This window comes from Callithrix jacchus, chromosome 10 (assembly GCF_049354715.1).
Source record: "Callithrix jacchus isolate 240 chromosome 10, calJac240_pri, whole genome shotgun sequence".
NCBI lineage: Eukaryota > Metazoa > Chordata > Mammalia > Primates > Cebidae > Callithrix > Callithrix jacchus.
The window spans coordinates 33,757,532-33,774,220 of record NC_133511.1 but is presented as its reverse complement, the minus strand read 5'-3'; the positions used below and the strand labels follow the sequence as shown (position 1 = coordinate 33,774,220).

The 16,689-nt window shown below is 49.7% G+C and overlaps 1 protein-coding gene across 12 annotated transcripts in view; it reads left to right on the top strand.

The window, feature by feature from the left end:
* The window catches only part of IGSF9B (immunoglobulin superfamily member 9B), a 49,621-nt gene extending 42,855 nt beyond the window's left edge, over positions 1 to 6,766 (top strand). For 6 of the 12 annotated variants that reach the window (XM_009007163.6, XM_035265128.3, XM_035265127.3 and 3 more), the window contains 2 exons: positions 69 to 190; positions 2,724 to 3,070. In XM_009007163.6, the coding sequence (XP_009005411.1) occupies positions 69 to 190; positions 2,724 to 2,932 (331 nt within the window). In that variant the 3' untranslated portion in view covers positions 2,933 to 3,070. Of the gene's footprint in view, positions 1 to 68; positions 191 to 2,723 lie in introns of those variants that run through there. The other 6 variants (XR_013522839.1, XR_013522838.1, XR_013522837.1 and 3 more) reach the window with 3 other exon arrangements.
* Positions 6,767 to 16,689: the final 9,923 nt, after the last annotated feature.

Sequence of the window (16,689 nt, the reverse complement as noted above, 5' to 3'; positions counted from 1 at the left end):
TCCAGCCCCTCTTCCAAAGCCTCACACATCCGGGAGCTGACCTGTGCCTCTCTGGTTATCCTTTCCAGAACACTTCCACCTGCACCCGGGAACGCTGCTGCACCTGAGAGGCTGGAGGCTCTGAAATACCAACGGATAAAGAAGCCCAAAAAGTCATCCAAGGGCTCTTCGAAGTCAAAGAAACGATCCGGTAATGATGGGCAGAGGCCCGCCCCACCCCGCAACCTTGCTGTTGTCAGGGGGGTTATTGGGCTTAGGGTCCCAACCCTGGACTTTTTCTAGAATTGAATCCACAAGCTTCTCTTGTTCTTTGTTTCCTTTTTAACATTGTTTTTCAAGCAATACACAAACATAATTTGCATATACAAAATTAGAGAGATAAGGGGAACTATCTCTGATTGCCCTCCCAATTTGTTTCTTCTCCCCTGGAGAACTGTCACTTTCAGTGTGTGTGCCTTTTCTGTGCCTATAGCTTCAGAAAAATGTATCCTATTGTTTTAGTGTGTTTTCAAACAACACAAATAGTACAGATCCAGTTTTCCGCTCTGCAGTTCACCTTGCATGTAACTCTGTCTCCTTACTTCCTTGCCCTCGGTCATTTCAGGCCTTCTAGTGAACACAGGCATGATGTGACCCCACTTGGAGCTCAGGGTACATTGCAGGCTGGACCTAGCCTCTGCAGGGTGGCTACAGTCTTCTCAGTGAGGTGGAGTGAAGCCTCCTTACCCTACAGAGAGGGTGTCTCTATCGAAGTGTGTCCAATGTGTATCTAGCAGGGATAGGTAGCTTCTGAGTGTAAAATGAATTTAGCCTTCTTTAAGAATAGAAAATTCCTTAATATTTGTTAACACCCTCTTTTCCTGAATGGTTTTAGGAGTGTTGTGGCAGGCTGTCAGGGGAGAATGCTGAACAGTTTCTTTGCATATCTTGATAACTGTTGTACAGGAACTGTCTTTATAGACAGGAATATGGGAGAGTGTTACACAGAAACTCAAAGCCTCACGAATCTCTGGGGGCCAGTGATAGCCTTTGGCTGGTGCCAGTATCCTTTCAGTTTGTAGATGGAAGTACTGGAGCGGAAAGAGAAAATGATCTTTTTAGGGCTTGGGTTAGAAATTCAAACTCAAAGCTGCATTTTCAACCCATTTAAGCCCATTCTTAACTCATTTATGACCCATCAACATATATTTTATATAGAACTTATATATTTCTTTATTGCAAAAAAAAAAAAGTCACATCGGAGGCCTGCCTTCTCTTGTTCTGATTGATGGCAGTGGTCCTGTTACCAGGTCTATGTTGGCATCTCCTAAAGGTCTGTCTTTAGCCCAGGTCCCTTCCCTGAGATCGTGGCTCGTATTTCCAGTTGTCAGTTGGACATGCACTTGGGGGTTTCGTATGCCTTGATGTCTAAAGTAGAGTTACTGGTCAGCTTCTCCGGGCCTGCTTCTCCTCAGCTGTTCCTCAGTTTAGTCACTAGCACTGGTACCCACTGGGGTGTGAGGCCCCTTCATCCCTGATTTTTCCTTGCCTTCACATCTTATGTCCAGTCCACTAGGTAAGGCCTGTGAGTTCAGCCTTTGCAACACATCGTGAATCTGGCCACTTTCTGTTGTCTCCGTTGCTGACTCTGTGTTCCGAGTCACTGTCTGTCCTGCCTTGACGACTGTAGTACCTTGCAGCTAGTGCTGCAGCCCTAGCTTTGTACTTTGCACTGCAGATTCCACACACAGCCACCAGAGTGAGCTGTAGGGCGTGTACCAGCATCCTCTCTTTTAGTCATGAGCACACATGTGCAGGCGTGTACACGCACACACACACACTTCTGATTAAAACCTTCCAGAAGCTTCCCATCATAACCAGAACAGATTTCAAGCTCCTTCATGCCCTGCCTTTCTTGCCTCACTCTTCTTCAAATGAGATGACCTTCCTTCTGTATTGGGACACGCCACATTTACCCTTAACTTGGGGCTTGCATACATACTGTCTCTTCTGGTGGGAATAATTTTCCTTCACATCTGTGGAAGGCTCATAAGACTTCTCTTAAGACTCAAGTGTTAACCCTTTAAGGAGCAGGAGTAGTGCCTTAGTTGACCCTGTTTTATCTTTGTAGTATTTTCAGTAACTGCAAATTTGATTTCTGTATTTTGAAAATCTTGACAGTTTGCCTCTTCCTCCGCACCCTAACATGGATGCATAGTCTTTGAAGATAGCAAAGGCATTCTTGCTTAATCCCCAGAAGGGACATGAGGCAGAGGAGAGGCCCAGGCAGTCCAGGAAGGGTCAAGGCCTGACTGCTGCATGTAATTAAAGTCTTGTATAAAGCTGGTCACTGCTTGGGGCAGATGAGAAAGATGCCCTGAGTCCCACCTGTTCCTTCCTGATCCCCAGGACCTAGAATGATGCCTAGTACTCAAGAGGCACTAAAAGAAATATGTTTAGACTGATTGAGAAAGAAATGAATGAGAAAGAAAATCCTCTCCATCCCACTTTCTTAACTCTTATTCCAGTGAAAGTAGCAGGGTCAGGTTGCTGGTTGCCTTAGTGGTAAAGAAGGTGGTTTCTCTGCAGCAATTTGGTCTGGTCTCTCTAGACTCAGGTGATTCCTTTGTTTTAACATTAGAAACCCAGAACGTGTGTAGGTGGAAAAGGTGAGTGGGGCTGCGTGCTTCCTTTTCACCTGCTTGCTTTTCTTCTCTTTTGTGTCCCTCTTCCCTTCTCCCTAGATGGTTCTGCCTCCCAGGCTCAGCAGCTTCCCAACTCTCAGGTTCTGTGGCCCGACGAAGCTGTCTGCCTCCGAAAGAAGAAGAGACACTCTCGTCCTGACCCCTTTGCCCGGCTCTCAGACTTGTGCCACCGCCAGCTTCCAGAAGACCAGACAGCGATTCTCAACAGTGTGGACCACGATGACCCAGGCCATGCCACTCTGCTGTGACTCCACCTCACTCTAGGTGTCCCCTGGGCAAGGTTGCTGGGCTCAGGCAGGGAGGGCCACCGTGTGGGGGCGTGTCCTTCTCCGCCTGCCAGGGGGGGCCCAGACCTTTGTCCTGCGTGCCTGCTCTTTTGCCAGAGTGGGTGTCTCCCTCCAGATCCTGGCCACCTGTCTTCAGGACAGAGGGCGGGCAGACTTCTTGTGGGTTGAGGTCAGGAAGTGGATTGGAGACTGGGTGACACCTGTCTCCTCCCCTCTGCCCCCTGCTTTGCTAGATTGATTTTTCTCATCTCTTCCAATGTCTTTGGAAGTGAAGAGGAAAGCAATGGCTTTTACTGCTCTGCTTCTGTTTTAGTTTTTCAAGTCCTGGAAGAGGGCTGGACTTAACGTCCATCTTCCACACCCCACATATATATAGATATAGATACAGATGCATATGTCTGTAGTGTGTGGGTTTCTCTATGTGTATATATATGTACATTGAGGCAAGTGCTGTTGCACTCTGTGGTCAGTGGAGGCAGGAGGAGGAGGGCAGTGGCCAGCGGGGGTTTGTGAGCGGGGCTGGCTGTGCGTTGGCCAGGTGCCTGACATCTGTCTTGGGGGATTCTTTCTCCCAAAACAGGATCCATGCCTCTCAGCTGAATTCTCTGTTTGTCTTCTACCTTCTCCCACCCCGAACAGAAATGGGGCCTTGCTGTGATTACTGGCTGCCTTCTGTGGGGGTTCAGCAATGAGTTACTGCAGAACTAAACTCAAGCCTTTATTTCTTGATTCCTGGGTGCAGAAGGGGTGGCCAGGCAGCCAGACCTGCATCTTTCTTCCAGCGCGGCTCATGCTGCAGAAGCAGAGGCTACTCAGCCATGGGGCTAAAACAAGCCCCTGGTGCACAAATACAGCTCATCCAGCGGCACCCTTCCACCCAGCCAGGCTGTGAGCTCTGTGGCCAAAGTCTCCCCTACTGCGGAGCCACCTGTGCTGGCTCCAAGCTGCCGCTCTATTTATACCGTCTCCGGCTCAGCACTCTCTGCAGCGCTGTTCCACAGCGGCTGATTGGATCCTCCTTTCCTTTTGTGGGAGCTAATTCTCCAGATTGATTAATCACCACTTGTGCGGAGCCGCCTGTGGCTTTCCCATACTCACCATGTGCTGTCTGCTGACTCTTCTCTGCCCTGGGGCCTTCCTCTGCCCTTGGACCAGAGGTCCTGGAGGATGGGCCCAGGTGAAGCCAGGGCACCTTCAGCTGCTGGGGCCTGGGACACTCTGGATCCTGCCTTCTTTGCCCAGTTCTATTCTGTGGCTGAGGTGTAGGAATGAAGGTGGGAGGGGTGATGAGTAGGGTCTGGGCACTGACTCTTCCTCTGCCAAAGTCTTGTCCTGGTTCAAACTCTTAGCATCCAGAAGCCTCGTGAGGTCATCTTCCCACTAAGATGTCTCTCTGCCCATAAGATATGGTGCTGCCCAAGGACAGGGCAGAAGGCCCCGAGGGCGAGGCGGAGGGCAGGCCTGCTCCTCCCCCACTCTCGTGTAGGATCCCCCTTCTGGCTTGGCCTAGAACGAAGGTTCCTTGAAGTATTTCCTTCTCGGTGCTGCTGTCTTGGTGGGTTTGGGGGCACCCACCTCTCCCGAGTTCCCTGCTTGGACGTGAGCCACGCAGCACTAGATGGCTTCTGCTGGTGTTATGCAGCTGCCACGGGCTTGGCCCAGTGACCTTGCAGGATGGGGCTTTGGATGGCTGCTGTCTCTTCTTGGCATTTCCATCTTAGGTGATGGATTTCTTCTCTGCCACACAGGCCCTGGTCCTTTGTTTCACCCAGGGAGCTGAGGACCAGCCCACCCTGGAGGTTTACCGTGCAAGTCATGTCACCAACGTTCCTTTCTGAACATGTTTGAAGGGGTTGTGGTGAGAGAGGCACAGAGGGGCTTCTGAGACTGGGCCATGCACCCTCGGGGTGGAACCTGGGCCTTCAGGCTGATGTGCATCTCTGGGGCATTGGAATCCACTTGACCACTGAGCAGCCACCCTGCAAGAGGGAAGATCGTACAACTCTTTGTGTCCTTTTTCAAGGCAGCAAATGCTCTGCCTCCATGCTGTGCTGTGCAGCTCACTCGGCATCTCTCCTGGGGGATGATGGGACCCAGCTTACCTGAGATGTTGGGGTAGGAGGTGGGGGCTCCCTGTGGGCTGGTATGCAGTCTCTGTGCACTGGCAGTGTGGGATTTCTCCACTGCAGAGCTCAGGGGGGTCAGCCAGGCCCTGGGATGGACTGGGATATGGGCATCAGGTGGTCAACCTTCAGGATGAATTTGGCCAACTTTTCTGAGCACCATCTGGGAATTCCAGCCCTCAGGTTAGGAAAGAAGAGGAGATGATGAGGTAGAAGGCTTTGCTTCTTTCAGACGTGATGAGGAGCTGAGACGCTCAGGCTGTGGCTGTGCCGTCCAGGGCAGCCCCCGTGCTAACCAAGGTGCTGACTCCTGCTTTCCTCTGACAGTGCCCGTGACCTCAGCACATAGACCCAACATGGGGAGCTGTGCTTTTTGCTGGTCACTGAGTGGCCGCTGTGCTGTGGCTTTCCTGGGCTAAGGCAAGGATGTGAGGTCTACCCATCTCTCAGTGGCCTGGAGCTCATTCGGCTCCCATGAGGGCTTCCTCCTGTGACAGTGTCCTTGGAGGCCAGCAGTCCTGCACCCCATGGACTTGTGATGGAAACTGATGGAACACAGTCCCCTCTCTCCGTAGGATAGAGGGTAAAGATGCTACAGGCATATGCTTAGGTGCTGGGTGTGGGTGTGTGTGACAGAGTGGTTGTGAACGTGTGCGTGATGGGGGTATAGCCACCTCTAGGGACCAGTGTCCTCCATAGTCTGCCTTTGAGCAATGGCAGTGACCACTAATCAGCTTCATAGGACTTCTGTGCTCACTTAGTGAGAGATTATGAGTTCCAAACTTCCCCTTTTATGGTCTGGTGGCCTTGGAGTAGAAGTGGCTCCAGTGAAAACCTGCTCCTGCATCTCAGATGTCTGCCTCTTCCTTCTGTATCGTAGCCGGGAACTGTGGCTATTGTAGTGTCAGGTGACCCACAGACCAGGAAGAGGGTGAAACAGTTCTTAGAGGTGTCTGTGCTTGTGTGGGGAGAGAAGACATATGACGAGGTGGGGAGGTGAAGGCTGTCTTGATTTCCTGGCGGGCTGCCAATGGGCTCCCTGGTGCCGAGTGGGGTCCTGTGCTGGATTGTTGAGGTGGCCCTGGACCCAGCATCCAGGAGTGGCCCTGACTGCTGCCAGCCTGCCTCTAAGCAGCTTCCTTCAAGAGACTGGGGGTAGGACAGGCCTTTTGAGATCCTACTTTCCTAACAGGAAGGATGCCTTTTTCCCAGCAGGCTGACGGGGTCTGTACCCTCCTTTCAGGTGGCCTAGTCCCACAACCATGTGCTTGGGGGAAGACTGAAGCTGGGTGGATTGAGAGCTGAGTACTTCTTGATATTTTTCCATGTTCTCTGTCTTTATTTTTGATTTGTGGTCTAAAATATTTGGGGTTGAACGGATTTAATTTGTTTATTCCTCTGCCCTTTTCATGCCGAGGAAACTAGGTTAAGGTTTGAATGTGAACTTTTCTGACTTTATTTGGGGTGGGGGACAAGGTTGACAAAATAGTAGCTTCTGGGGACAAACAGTCTTCATGGAGTCTCCAGCATCTTTGGCACTGGCCGCGATCTGAATCTCCAGGGCTGAAGACTGAGTGGCTGGAATCTGTTTCTTCCCATTTTGTTAGCAAAAGCCTTTCCAGGCTTGGGGGTGGGGTGGGAGAAGAATTGTACATAAAGTACATTTTATTAATATGTAGAGAAACCTAGGAAAAGAAAAGCTAATGGTTAATCTTGGGCTTGCTTTGCTTGCATGTAAAGGAGCTTTGGGGGCACTGCAGGGATGGTTGGGGGGGCTACAGGAAGGGGCAGAGGAATGAGCTGAGCGGGTCATGGGGTGGGGGCGCTGTGAGTCCAGCCTCTGCAGCACTTTGTAGGAGCTGTGCATATTCCCACCAGGGCTTCTGACCCAGCCCTGCCTGGGTATCTTCTTCAGATGAAGTGAAACAGGCTCTAATAGGTGGTATGTAGAGCCCCGTGTGGCTGTGTGTGTTGCTTTGGGGAGAGGGCTAAAGGGGTGTCTTATTGGCCAGTTCTAGATTGACTAGGGTAATGGATGGGACAGGGGTGTTTCAGGAGGAGGAGTTGGAGAACTGGAGGGTGGAGGGGAAGCCTGTGTGCTTTGACAGGTGTTGGGGAGACTGGAAGGAGCACAGAGGGTGAGGTCAGGCATGGGTTAGGTTGGCGAGACTACCCCAGGGGATGTCAAGTCTCAGCATCTCTTGGAGGCATGTGATAACATAGTTACTTGTAAGGGTGCAGGGTATACACTGGGGGATCATCCCAAGACGACGAAGAATGATTGCCTGGTGGGCATCTGGCTGGGGAGTGGCGGCCATGCAGGGGGTGTGGGAGGGGGGCAGAGGCATCGGGGACAGATTGTGGGGTGGGGTCCTGCATGTGGACCCAGACTGGATGTTGGGAGAGGTCTTGCTTCTTAGCTAGACCTTCCTTGCTTCTTCTAGAATTAGCCTCTGACACTAAGTGCCCAAACCAAACATGAACATCTTTATATTGTATTTCAACTTTATTTGTTTTTGGGGGCTCCTTAGGCCCAAAGCTGAGAGACTTGTCTTGAGATGCCCATTTGATCTCCAGCTCTTCATCAGTGGAGAAGGAAGCTCCGTTCTCACGAGCATCACGTTTGTTTTCATAAGCTGCAGTGGCGGGTTGCCTCTCCGTCCACAAGCTGAAAATGTTTGTGGGCCTTGGTGATGGTGATGGTGATAGAGAGGAGGAACTGGAGCCTGACGTGCCTTCATCACCCTTTCCTCTTGAGGTATAGAGGCTTCCTTTAGGCCATGAGGCTGCACAGTGGCTTAATGAGGCCTTCTCTTTACTTTCTCTTCTTTTGATAGAGTAAAGTCACTAGTCTGTGGTTGAAGTGGGAGGGCAAAAGAGTTTCACCTGAAACTCTTGGCTTGACCAGCCATTCTCCTCTCTTTAATGTCTCCAGCTCTGCTTCTTTTTAGATTAAGAGGCAGAATTAAAAATCTCTTCTTTAGAAGAAGTCAGTAAACCAAGGCTCAAAGCCCAGCTTGGACTTTCGCACTCTTGCCAGCTTGCTCTTTGGCTAGGGGTACCCACCACCACCCTTCCCTCTGACTACGAGTGAATCTGTACTGGTCCAGAGCCTTCCTTCTGAGTTCCTGTCGATACTCTCAAAACCTTTTAGTGGCAAGTATAATAACCCCACCAGATGTTCTGTGTGTTGGGTTGCCAAGAAGGTGGAAGGTTTTTTCAACCTCATTTTAAGCTGTTAGAAAAACTCTCAGTAGATTGAATCTGGTCTAAAGACATCACCGCATTCCTTGAGGGTTCCAGTGTAGGATGATGACAAATGAATCATCCATACAAGGGTTTTAACAGCTGCCCACATCTTAGAGAAAGAAGAGTCCGGGTATCTTGGTTGCCAAATACTCTGGTGGAACAGTGGTCAGTCATTAAAATCACATGGGTGTTGTCTTCTGCAGTGGGTCAGTAGTAGTAGTTAGGGTTTTGGATGAGAGCTGGTGAAAAGCTAGCAGCTTTGGAGCTCTGGCTGGGAGAGCTAGGTCGGACAGTGCTAGCTCAGTGGCACAAATGCTCAGCTCCTGTCCCTGGGTCTTTGGTTGTCATCATTCTCATTGCACTAGATGGGGACATGAATGGCTGCCAGGGCCTGCCTTTTTTTCGGGTCTTGAAGAAGTGTGCTCCACCAATCCTACCTCTTTGTGGCACTGGATTTCCTGGATTTATTTTGGGAACTAGGTCAAACTTTCCCTCCCCACCCCATATACACAGCAGTCAGCTTCCCTTCCCCTCTCTTCTTTCCCCACTTCTGTGTGACTCCAGGGATAGTGAACACGGGCATGGTTTACGATGGGAGATGGTGGGAGGGGCAGGGGATCTGGGAGGGCAGGGGGCTGGGCTGGGGAGGGGGACTTGGGTCTTTGGCCTTAGAAATGCTACGGGTATGCTTTTGGGCCATATCTGGGGTTTTCATATAAGTCATGGAAGGGGCAAGTGCCCAGCCCTCCTCACGCTGGTGGTGGGACTTAGGGGTTTGGCCTCCTTTTGGCATAGGGGTCTATGAAACTGTATTTCTGGTGGAGGGGATGGACCTCCTCACAGTTATTTTGCAGTTCTTGAAAGGGAAATTGTCAGCCACTCTATTAACAAGGATTTATATGGCCTCCCACGAACGAGCGGTGTGCCCTGGCCAACGGAGAAAGGGGATTGTCTCACGTGTCCCTCTGCAGGCACCAGGTTGTCGCCCTGGTTTTGAAACCCCAACCAGCTGTCTAGTCCAGTGTTTCTTTCCTGGATTCAGGAAGTAAGTGAAGTGTGTGTGCGTGCACATGATGTATGTGTCTGTGGTGTGCTTGTTTGTATGCTTTGTGTATGCATGTGTTGTATCTGGTATGGGTGTGGTTTGTGTTTGTGTGGTGTATGTAGTATGGTGTGTGGGGTGTGTGATACCTGTATTTGTATATGTGTGGTGTCTGTGGTGTAGTGTGTGTGTGTGTGGTATGTGATGTGGGTATGTGTGGTATGTTTTTCTGTATGGTATGTAATGTGTGATGTGAGTGTGTGGTGTGTATACTGTGTGTGTGGTGTGTGGTCTTGGTGTGTATGGTGTGTGTATTGTGTGTGGCATGTGTCTGTAGGGTGGTGTGTGTGTTCTGTGTGTTGTGTTGTGTGTGGTGTGTATTATGTGTGGTGTGTGTGTGGTATCCATGTGTGGTGTGCGTGTCTGTGTTGTGTGTGTGTGTGTTGTGTGTGATGTGCATGTGTGGTATGTATGTGGTATGCATGTGTGTGGTGTGTCTCTGTTGTGTGTGTATTGTGTGTGGTGTGATGTTTATTATGTGTGGTATGGTGTTTGTATGTGGTATGTGTTGTGTGTCTTGTGTTGTGAGTATTGTGTGTGGTATACTGTATGTGGAGTGTGTGGTGTATGTGTCTGTGGTATATTTGTGTGATGTGGGTGTGTATCTGTGTGGCATGTGTGTCTGTGGTATATGTGTGTGATGTGGGTGTGTATCTGTGTGGTATGTGTGTCTGTGGTATATGTGTGTGATGTGTGTATCTGTGTGGTATGTGTGTTGTGGGTGGTTTGGTGTGTGTGTTGTGTATGGTGTGTTTGTGGTGTGTGTGTGTATTGTGTGCGGTGTGGTGTGTTTGTGTGTGGTGTGGTGTATGTCTGTGGTATGTTGTGTGTGTTGTGTTGTGTGTATTGTGTGGTGTGTGTGTGGTATGGGTGTGTGATGCGGGTGTGTGTGATGCAGTGTGTATCTGTGTGGTATGTGTGTTGTGGGGTGGTTTGGTGTGTGTTTGTGGTATATTGCGTATGGTGTATGTGTGTCTGGTGTGTGTGTGATGTGTATGTCTGGTATGTGTGTGTGATATGGGTGTGTGATGCAGTGTGTATCTGTGTGGTATGTGTGTTGTGGGTGGTTTGGTGTGTGTGTTGTGTGGTATGCGTGTGTGTTTGTGGTGCGTGTGTGTGTGTGTGTGTGGTGTGGCGCATCTTTTGTGTGTGTGTTGTGTGTGTATGGTGTGTGTCTGTGTGAGCGGTGTGTGTCTGTGTGAGCGGTGTGGTGTGTGTGAGAGAGATTTGTACAGACACGCTGATTTGCCTGCATAGCGTCAGGCCCAGGAGACCCCCCTTTGGTTGGCTCCTTTGTTAGACAACTTCTGTTTTGGTAGGAGGGTCAAAGTAGTAATGCACCGTCTTTAGTGTATTTTTTATGAAGATTGTACATAAAATTATATAAATCTACAGAATTGGTTCTATTTTAAGGAGAGAAGGGGATGTATGTGGGGGGCAAGGATCAGATGCAATTGTGGTGACCAGGATCTTTGGGCGAGTGGCACACGTGGGGCGTGGGGAGTGGGAGGGCAAGGGCTGAGTGCCGGGCAAGATGTGCAGGGGCCTGTGCCCTCTGCACACACATATAAATATAAAGAAAACCTATGTAAAGTATATCTCTATATCTATATGAAGTCATAGTTCGCTTTATTTTTGTACTTGTGCTTAGAGATGTTTAGAGCAGTGCTAACCTCCCAGGCAGCCTGGGATACCAGCTCATTGCTTAGAGGTGTTGAGAGCAGTGCTGACTTCCCAGGCAGCCTGGGATACCAGCTCATGCCTTGATGCCGCCGCCTTCCCTGCTCTTCCTTTGATATTCTCTCTGTTCAGTCAGAGTTGATTGGATCTTTCTGATGGAAATGCATATATAGGGAAAGTTTGTAAAATAACAAAACAAATAACCCACCTGCAGGAAGGACGAGTCAGCCGAAGGTTGTGTGGAGCTGCAGGATCTGGTAGCCCTAAAGAACCACGATTCATGTGTCTCTTGTCAATTGGGAGGGATGTTGACTTGGACTTTCTTTGCAGAGGTGCTTGACAGGGCAAGACTGAGGAAGAGATGAAAACTGACTTTGTCCCCATGTGACTGTGGGAAGGTGCCCAGTTTCTCAGAGAACCCAGCTTTGCAGCATTAGAAAGCAGGTGGTTGAGACTACCTGGGGACCTGCAGTGACACCTGTCTTGGTTTGTAGCACTGTAGCTCAGACAGCTCCTAGAGGGCATGGTGGTGGGAGAATTTGCCATGCTGGCTGCATGGACTTGGTCTTGGAAAACACATGCCCTGGGTAGTGCCACTGCAGCTTCTTAGAGCCAGTGTGAATGTGATATATATGCTATAAATATGTCATCTATGTTTTTTACAGTTATTTTTAATTGGAAAATAAAGTGCCATTGCAAATGGGATGGCCCAATCCTGGGAGAGTGAGTGGAGGATCAGGAGTGAGAGATTAACTTCGGGCAGGATTGGGAGAGTGGGTCTTAGCAGACCCTTCTTTCTGGCCTCCAGCCGGGCACTTACAGAACTTAACAATATATTGGCAGAACTGGACCCAGAATGGGAGATTCTGGGGAGCAGGAGTTCACTTGTATCTGAGCAGGAAGCAGTGTGCCCTGAAGAATACCTCTCTGAGCAAATAAATTCCAGACCTCATACATATGCAAGGGCCCTGCCTTGGAGCCTCAGCAAGTGTCTCCTGGGTGCTAGCTCCTTCCTGACTTGCTGGGAGCTCAGAGCGATGTGTTTGAAGCCGGTGCTGGGCCAGATGGTGCAGTCAGCGAGGAGAGATTCAGGACTGCAACCTTTCGGCTCCTTATTCCTGCTCGTCACTCAGCAAAGGGCAATACTAACCCCTTTCCTAACCAAGATGTGGCACTCCCTAAGAGCTCTGGTCTACAGAGTTCAGTCCTTAGAGGAACACAGATATCTTCACCGTGAGAAGGGCTTGCTTGGCAGTTTTGGGGCATTATGGGAAGAATAGGTTGGGGTGAAGCTTGAGTCTAACTCTTGATCCTTACATGAACCTGTGAGGCCCTGCCATTCATTCAGGCACTGTCCTTGGGTCCCCAGATTAACTCCTGAGAACATTTCCCCCTTTCCAAGGATGCTGATGGGAAATGGGCTCTGTCCATGCAGCTGGAAGGGCCCAGTGCCGGGGCCACTGGCAGTGTGTCCATCCTTGCCTTGGCTGATCTTTCCTGCAGGCTCCTGTAGCTGGGTGTTTCTCATAAGAATTTTTAGGGAGATTGAGCAAGAAGAAGAGCTGCAAATTCTGTTCCCTTCCCAGGACAGCAGTTTCTGTAGGGAGGCTTCAAGTATCACCGTTCTTTCGGCTCCTAGACCCATCATCCCCTCTCTCTCCATGGACTTTGCCTGACTTCTGGGCCACATGCAACCAGCAGAGTAAATCGCTCCAGCACCATGGGCATGCCCTTGGGCTCACCCTCCCATCAGGGCCAGCCCAACGCTCAGTCCTCAGCAGCATCAAGGTCTGGGAGAGCCACCGACCTGCATGTCACCATTCCATTCCTCAGCCTCCAACTGGACTCTTTGTTTTGCAGAGGGAAAGGGAAGATGGGGCCATAGCCACTACCTTGAAATTTTACAGCATGGAGGGGATGTTACTGCTTCCATGTGACCTTTCTGCCCTACTGTTCAGCAAGATGAAGTAAGGGTGGGCGTCAGAGGGGAGAAGATAGCCCAGCAGTGACCTCCAGCTTCTCTGAAGAGCCAGCCCTTCCCAAAGGCACTTGGAGGAAAGGGCATTGAGATTTGCTTTAAGTGGAGTAAGGAGGAGGCCTGGTAACTGCTTGTGGCATCGGTTGGTGTGACAGGTGGATGAGTGTGTTCTGATGGAGCCTTTATGGCCCACAGCCACTGCCAGGAGCCTGAGCTCTTTTTCATGCTTGGGACATGCTCCTTGGTCCCCACATAGCAGAATGGACATTGAATTTTGCTGCTTTTCCCTTTTGGTAGAAGGTGGGGGTATCTGAGGAGTTGTTTTCATCTTTCTACCTCTGTCTGCTGTATAGAGCAAGAGTTGGGAATAGGTGGATCTGCGGGAATTGCTCTCCCGTGGGTCTGTGTGGACCCCATCCCTCTTCCCCATTGTCACCAACCAACAGCTTGGGGAAGAGGCCTTGTCTTGGATTTCTGCTGCGCTTCCACTCCTCTTTGCGGTAGATGTTCATGTCCACCCACTTGGGCGGTCTGAAAGGAGGAGGTGGGGGAAGAGGCAAGCCTGTTCAGCACCCTTCCTGCCAGTAGGGGGTTGGCTGTGGCACTGGAGGGTGGGGTCTCAGAGTCCAGGGACTGGGAGGAGGGTGCTTTATGGGATAGTCTTGATTCTGGAACTTTAGACCGCAGTGTTAGAAAGGAGAATTGTTGGCTAGGGGAGAACAGCAGTTTAACGCTCCACTTACTAAGTTGTACATATCAGTTTCAAGAGGTCTTGAAGTACCATTCATATTTAATTTCCTAACTGACATTTGTGGGGCTACTGATAGAGGGTCTGGAAGGGGGCTTTCCCACAGCCACTGACGTGAAGGAACCACATCCTACTTCACATCAGTGACCCCTGGCCCTTGGTCTTCAGCGTTTTCTCTTCTGCAGGAGGGACTTTGATTGCGGGTTAGAATTCTCCCATCGCACAGCTGGAGGCAAGTTTTAGATGAGCTTCTTGCCTCCATTTCACCTGGTGGGGGTGAGCAGGCACTGTGGGTGGGGAGGGGCTCCCGATGCTACCTCCCCCAGACCCCTTACAAACTCTGTACCTCTCGGTGCGCGGCAGCCTCTTGCTGTAGTTCTTTTCTGGATATTGCTGTCAGTTTCGTTATGAGATTTCTTGTTCTCATTTCGAACTCTTTCTTTCTTCCACTTTCTTTGGGGCTGACCCCCGATCCATGCCAGGTCTTCTTGTGAAGGCCACTCCAACCTCGTTTCCATTTCTTGAATGTTGAGTATTACAACATCACTGCGCTAGGGTGCTTCATGGTGCTGTTCTCGAAGAGGCCAGGTGGGCAGAATCTCCTTCCTCCCACTGGCTCCTGATTATCTTGCTGTATTTTGTCTTCTTTTTGATTTTTCCCTGGGGGTTTGGGGTGGGTGACTTAGGGGCGGCTTTTGTGTTCTCCCTGTCTCTCTCTTTTCCGTCTGTATGTATGGACTGGTTAAAGTGAGTTATGGGCAGCTGACTTTATGGTATTGGTTGGCTGACTTTTGTTCCATATTAAAGACAAACCAACAAATTGTACAGCTGCACACAGAACACCTTCGAGTGTGAACTTGAATGGCAACTAGAGGCTTACTTTTTGAACTTCAGGTATGTAACTCAAAAGTAAATAAAAACACTATTTTTTCAGTAAGCTTTTTTTTTTCTTCTAAAAGATAACTTAGAAATCAAACTATAAGAACATGAAATCGGTGCTGTACCAAAGCCTTATATAAACATATTCTACACTCTGTATAACTCGTCTGTGAGGAGCTCCCTGCTCTTTCACCCTCTTTTCAAAAGCCTGGGAATGCCAGTGCGTGCCAAGCCTGGGCTGGGTCTTGGGGACCTGTGGGCTAAGGGCACCCTTGGAGGCAAAAGATGATGGTGAGGATGGGACACCTTTCTCCTGCCTGAGCAGATTCTGTGTGTGAGTGTGTGTGCGCGCACGCATGCACACGTGCATATGCATATATATATGTGTGTGTGTATGTACTTGTGCGTATATGTGTGAGAGTGAGAGAGAGCGAGAGAGAGCTCACAGGTGCACAACACCAAAGTGAATGTACTAAGTGGGAGTCTGAAGGTGACCCAGGTTGGCTCTGGGAGTGGGGCGGTGTGGGAATGAAGGGGAGATGCTTTCTCCCCCGTTTCCTGCCTCCTTTCCTTTGCCATCAGGGAAGGGAGGTGTATTGGAAACAGCTGTACTCTCAATCAGGTGCTTTTTTCCCCCTTAAAATCTCCAAACTCAAAGCATTTATAAGGGGCCCTTCCAAAGGGCAGGCACCCCCAGCCACCAAATCACAGACTTCCAAAAGCGGGAGGAGCTTTCTCCTCCCCAGCCTTTTCTTGGTTTCCTGGGGAAGAGGGTTCTCCCTGCAGGGCCCCTGGGCACCCTGCTCCTGGGTCTGGGCCTATAGACTGCCCTGCTCCTTCTTCCCAAACCGCTGAGACCCCATTGGAGATGACCCCAAAGCCACGCCTGCTCTACAACCCTAAGCAATAATGCCTGCCCTGGCTACTGATGACAGTGGTCCTTTTGGCTTTAGACCTGCCAGTTAAAAATGGAGTGACACCCCAGATTCAATTAGGAAGAGAACCTGCAGCCTGCCTCAGCTCAGGCTACCATGCCAGGCTCCACTCGCTGGTATTTTCAGGCTTGCTAAGTACTAACCAACTCATCCCCAGTAACACTGCATGTTCATATCCTGAATTAAGAATCAAAATGAGCAAACAAGTGCATAAGCAAACAAAAAGAAAAAAGAAGGCACATCAAATGACGCGATGTGCAGCCAGTGAAGGTTCCCCGGGAGCGTTGCGAGTTAAACGGATGAAAAGACGTTTAGTATTTAATTGCTCCTCATGTAACATTACTCTGCTTCAGAAATGTTTTGTATTTTGATATAAATAAACATTTGCTTAAAAAAAGTTCATTTTAAAATTTTTTTTTTGTACCTAGGAAGTATTTCTTGATGTTATCTCATCTCACCTGTAGGTCTCCCTAATCAACCCGTTTTAAACTCACGGCTCAACATGATTCTGAAAGGATTTGAGGCTGGGAGATGAAGGGGTTGCCGTTCATTCATTGAACACACATATACTGAGGGCATATTGTGTGTGAGTCACTGTTCAGTTCACTTGGGGTGCATGAGTGAACAAGCTATACAAGGCTCCTGCTCTTGGAGGGCTTTTATTCTAGTGGTAGGGAGAGAATGAGTCATTATTGTGCTAGGAAAATGACATCGAGTGGTATAAGGTAATAAGTGCTTTGGAAAAATAAATGAGCAGGGTAAGGGGCAGCTGATGCACAGAAGGAGGGAGGTAGCTGGAGTTTGGAACACTATTTTAGAGTGCTCAGAGAGGGCCCCATGGGGAGGCAGCACTGGAGCAAAGGTGGAAAGGGGGTAGCTTGTATGATTAATGCACACACACTTCTCTTTTACCTTGTAGGCTTTTTACACTGGCTCTTCAATTATGCAATGAAAGCAATTTGTTAGTTGGACTCCATCTTTTGTCTAAATGAGTCCATTTAGGTCCTGCTGGCCCTAGGCAAAA